Below are 1808 nucleotides of genomic sequence, written 5' to 3'. Positions count from 1 at the left end.
AAGCAATTTTTTCTAGCCCGAGGTTGAATGAGTATGCGGGATGATGCTTGGAGGCATCTATGAAGCTTGTGCCTCCTGTTCCAAGTCCTACCCATCTACAAGCACAGCATGAAGCTAAATAAATGAATTACATAAAACCATCCAGAAATTCTTAAAGTGGGACGCCAGCTAGATCTTGCTTACATTTCTCTCACATACAAGCTCTTGTGGGACTCGGGTTTGAAAGAACAGGATTCTCAGGGTGTGATGGAACCACTGAAATGGCTGGTCAGTGTGCATCTTCCAGAAACATACAAATAATCTATTAAAAAACATATGCCTTCTTTTCTCCCAAGCATCTCAGGGCCTGCGTCAGGAGAAATGCGAGCATGTATTAAAGCTTTAAATACACAAAATGTATATATGCCCAGCTTTCTCCGGAGGCAAGTCCTGAGATGCTCAGGAGAAAGGTGGCCATGTAAATATTTTCCCTCGCTCAGTCTTCATTACATCCCCATGATCCTCTTTGACTCATTGGCTGTCCCTCCCACCTGCCTTTCTTTCCAGGCACCCTGCTGGCCGAGTTCTTCCATGTCTTTGGGGACTACGACTTTGCAGGCCACGTCATCTCGCTCCAGGAAGGCCAGCTGCTGCCCATGCCCAGCGTCCTGAAGTCGGAAGTGGGCAGCAAACTCAAGCTGGGGCCCTTCAACCTCCAGGACCCCTTTGAGCTGAGCCACAACGTGGCCGCCAACGTCAATGAGAAGACGGCGCAGCGGTTCCAGCGCTGCTGCCAGGTGGCCGCCAAGTATTGCCGCAGCTTGCAGTACCAGCGCAAATCCAGCAAAGGCAAGATCTGGGGCTTGGTGCGCCTCTTCCAACTGGGCACTGCCGAGGCCGAGGTTCTGGCTGCCACTGGGTTTGTCATCAATTTCCCCCTGACCCTGGCAGCGCTGCCTGCCGAAAGCCGCAAGCTGCTGTGCCAAGCTGGGGATTTCCATCAGCAGTGGTTCCGGAAAGTCTGTGCCAGCATCACCTTTGTCTTGCGGGATGTGCTCAAATGTAGCTGCTTGGAGGTGCAAGAGGGGTTAGAGCAGGAACAACAACCAGCAGTGACTGAGTGTAAACAGGGAGAACAGCAGACAGAAGTGAGAGCTGAGCAGCCGATGGCAGGGCGCAAGCGCTCCCTGGATGAAGAGGAAGCAGCAGGTTCGTCCTCCCCTTCTCCTAAGAGGCCACGAACAGATACTTTGCTCCCAGAGGGCCAAAGCATGACTTGGAACTGTGCCGTCTGGCACAAGGTGTGGCTGGGACGCCGCCGGGTCAGGCGACAGCTCCGGGGGCCACAGCCCGACCCGCAGCATGCAGCTGGCTCTCTGGAGATGGAGGCGAAAGTATCAGAGGCCATTTCCCAGCAGGCGGGGGAGGCGAGGCCCACGGACCCTTTGTTCCAGTTCACCGTTCACGCCCAAGCAGGGGCCAGTGCTTCTGGCGAGCGAGACACGCGCCTCAGCTTGTGCTTTGAGCCAGCTCCTGAGCAGGCGGCTGCCTTCCAAGAGTTCTTCCACTTCTTGCAAGGGTTCTTGCCCCGAGCGGTGGAGCAGCAGCTGGCGAGCGAGGCCTGAGCCCACCGACAGAGGGGCGGCTCTCCCAAAAGAGAGGGCGTTTGTATTGCTTTTGAACGGCAGACCGATTTGTATGGTGTTTCCCCCCTTTTATGAGAATAAAAGGCGTGAATGACAAGGAGATTCCCAGTCTTTTTAGCTGTTCTGAATCTGTGATTTGTATTAATATCGCTGTGCCCCATTTAAAGCTTCTTCCCACTGGTC

At 54.2% G+C, this 1808-nt stretch overlaps 1 protein-coding gene across 1 annotated transcript; it reads left to right on the top strand.

Annotated features, from left to right (window-relative positions):
• Window positions 1-546: 546 nt before the first annotated feature.
• LOC107125159 (speckle targeted PIP5K1A-regulated poly(A) polymerase-like) lies at window positions 547-1797 on the top strand (the record flags this gene model as incomplete). The annotated part of the gene is made up of 1 exon (XM_015428611.1): window positions 547-1797. A coding segment is annotated over one exon (1058 nt), but the record flags the coding sequence as incomplete, so codon positions are not given.
• Window positions 1798-1808: the final 11 nt, after the last annotated feature.

Source organism: Gekko japonicus, unplaced genomic scaffold, assembly GCF_001447785.1.
Source record: "Gekko japonicus isolate JY-2015 unplaced genomic scaffold, Gekko_japonicus_V1.1 scaffold18271, whole genome shotgun sequence".
Classification (NCBI taxonomy): domain Eukaryota; kingdom Metazoa; phylum Chordata; class Lepidosauria; order Squamata; family Gekkonidae; genus Gekko; species Gekko japonicus.
Note: the sequence above shows the minus strand (reverse complement) of the source record. Positions and strands in the feature narration are given on the sequence as shown.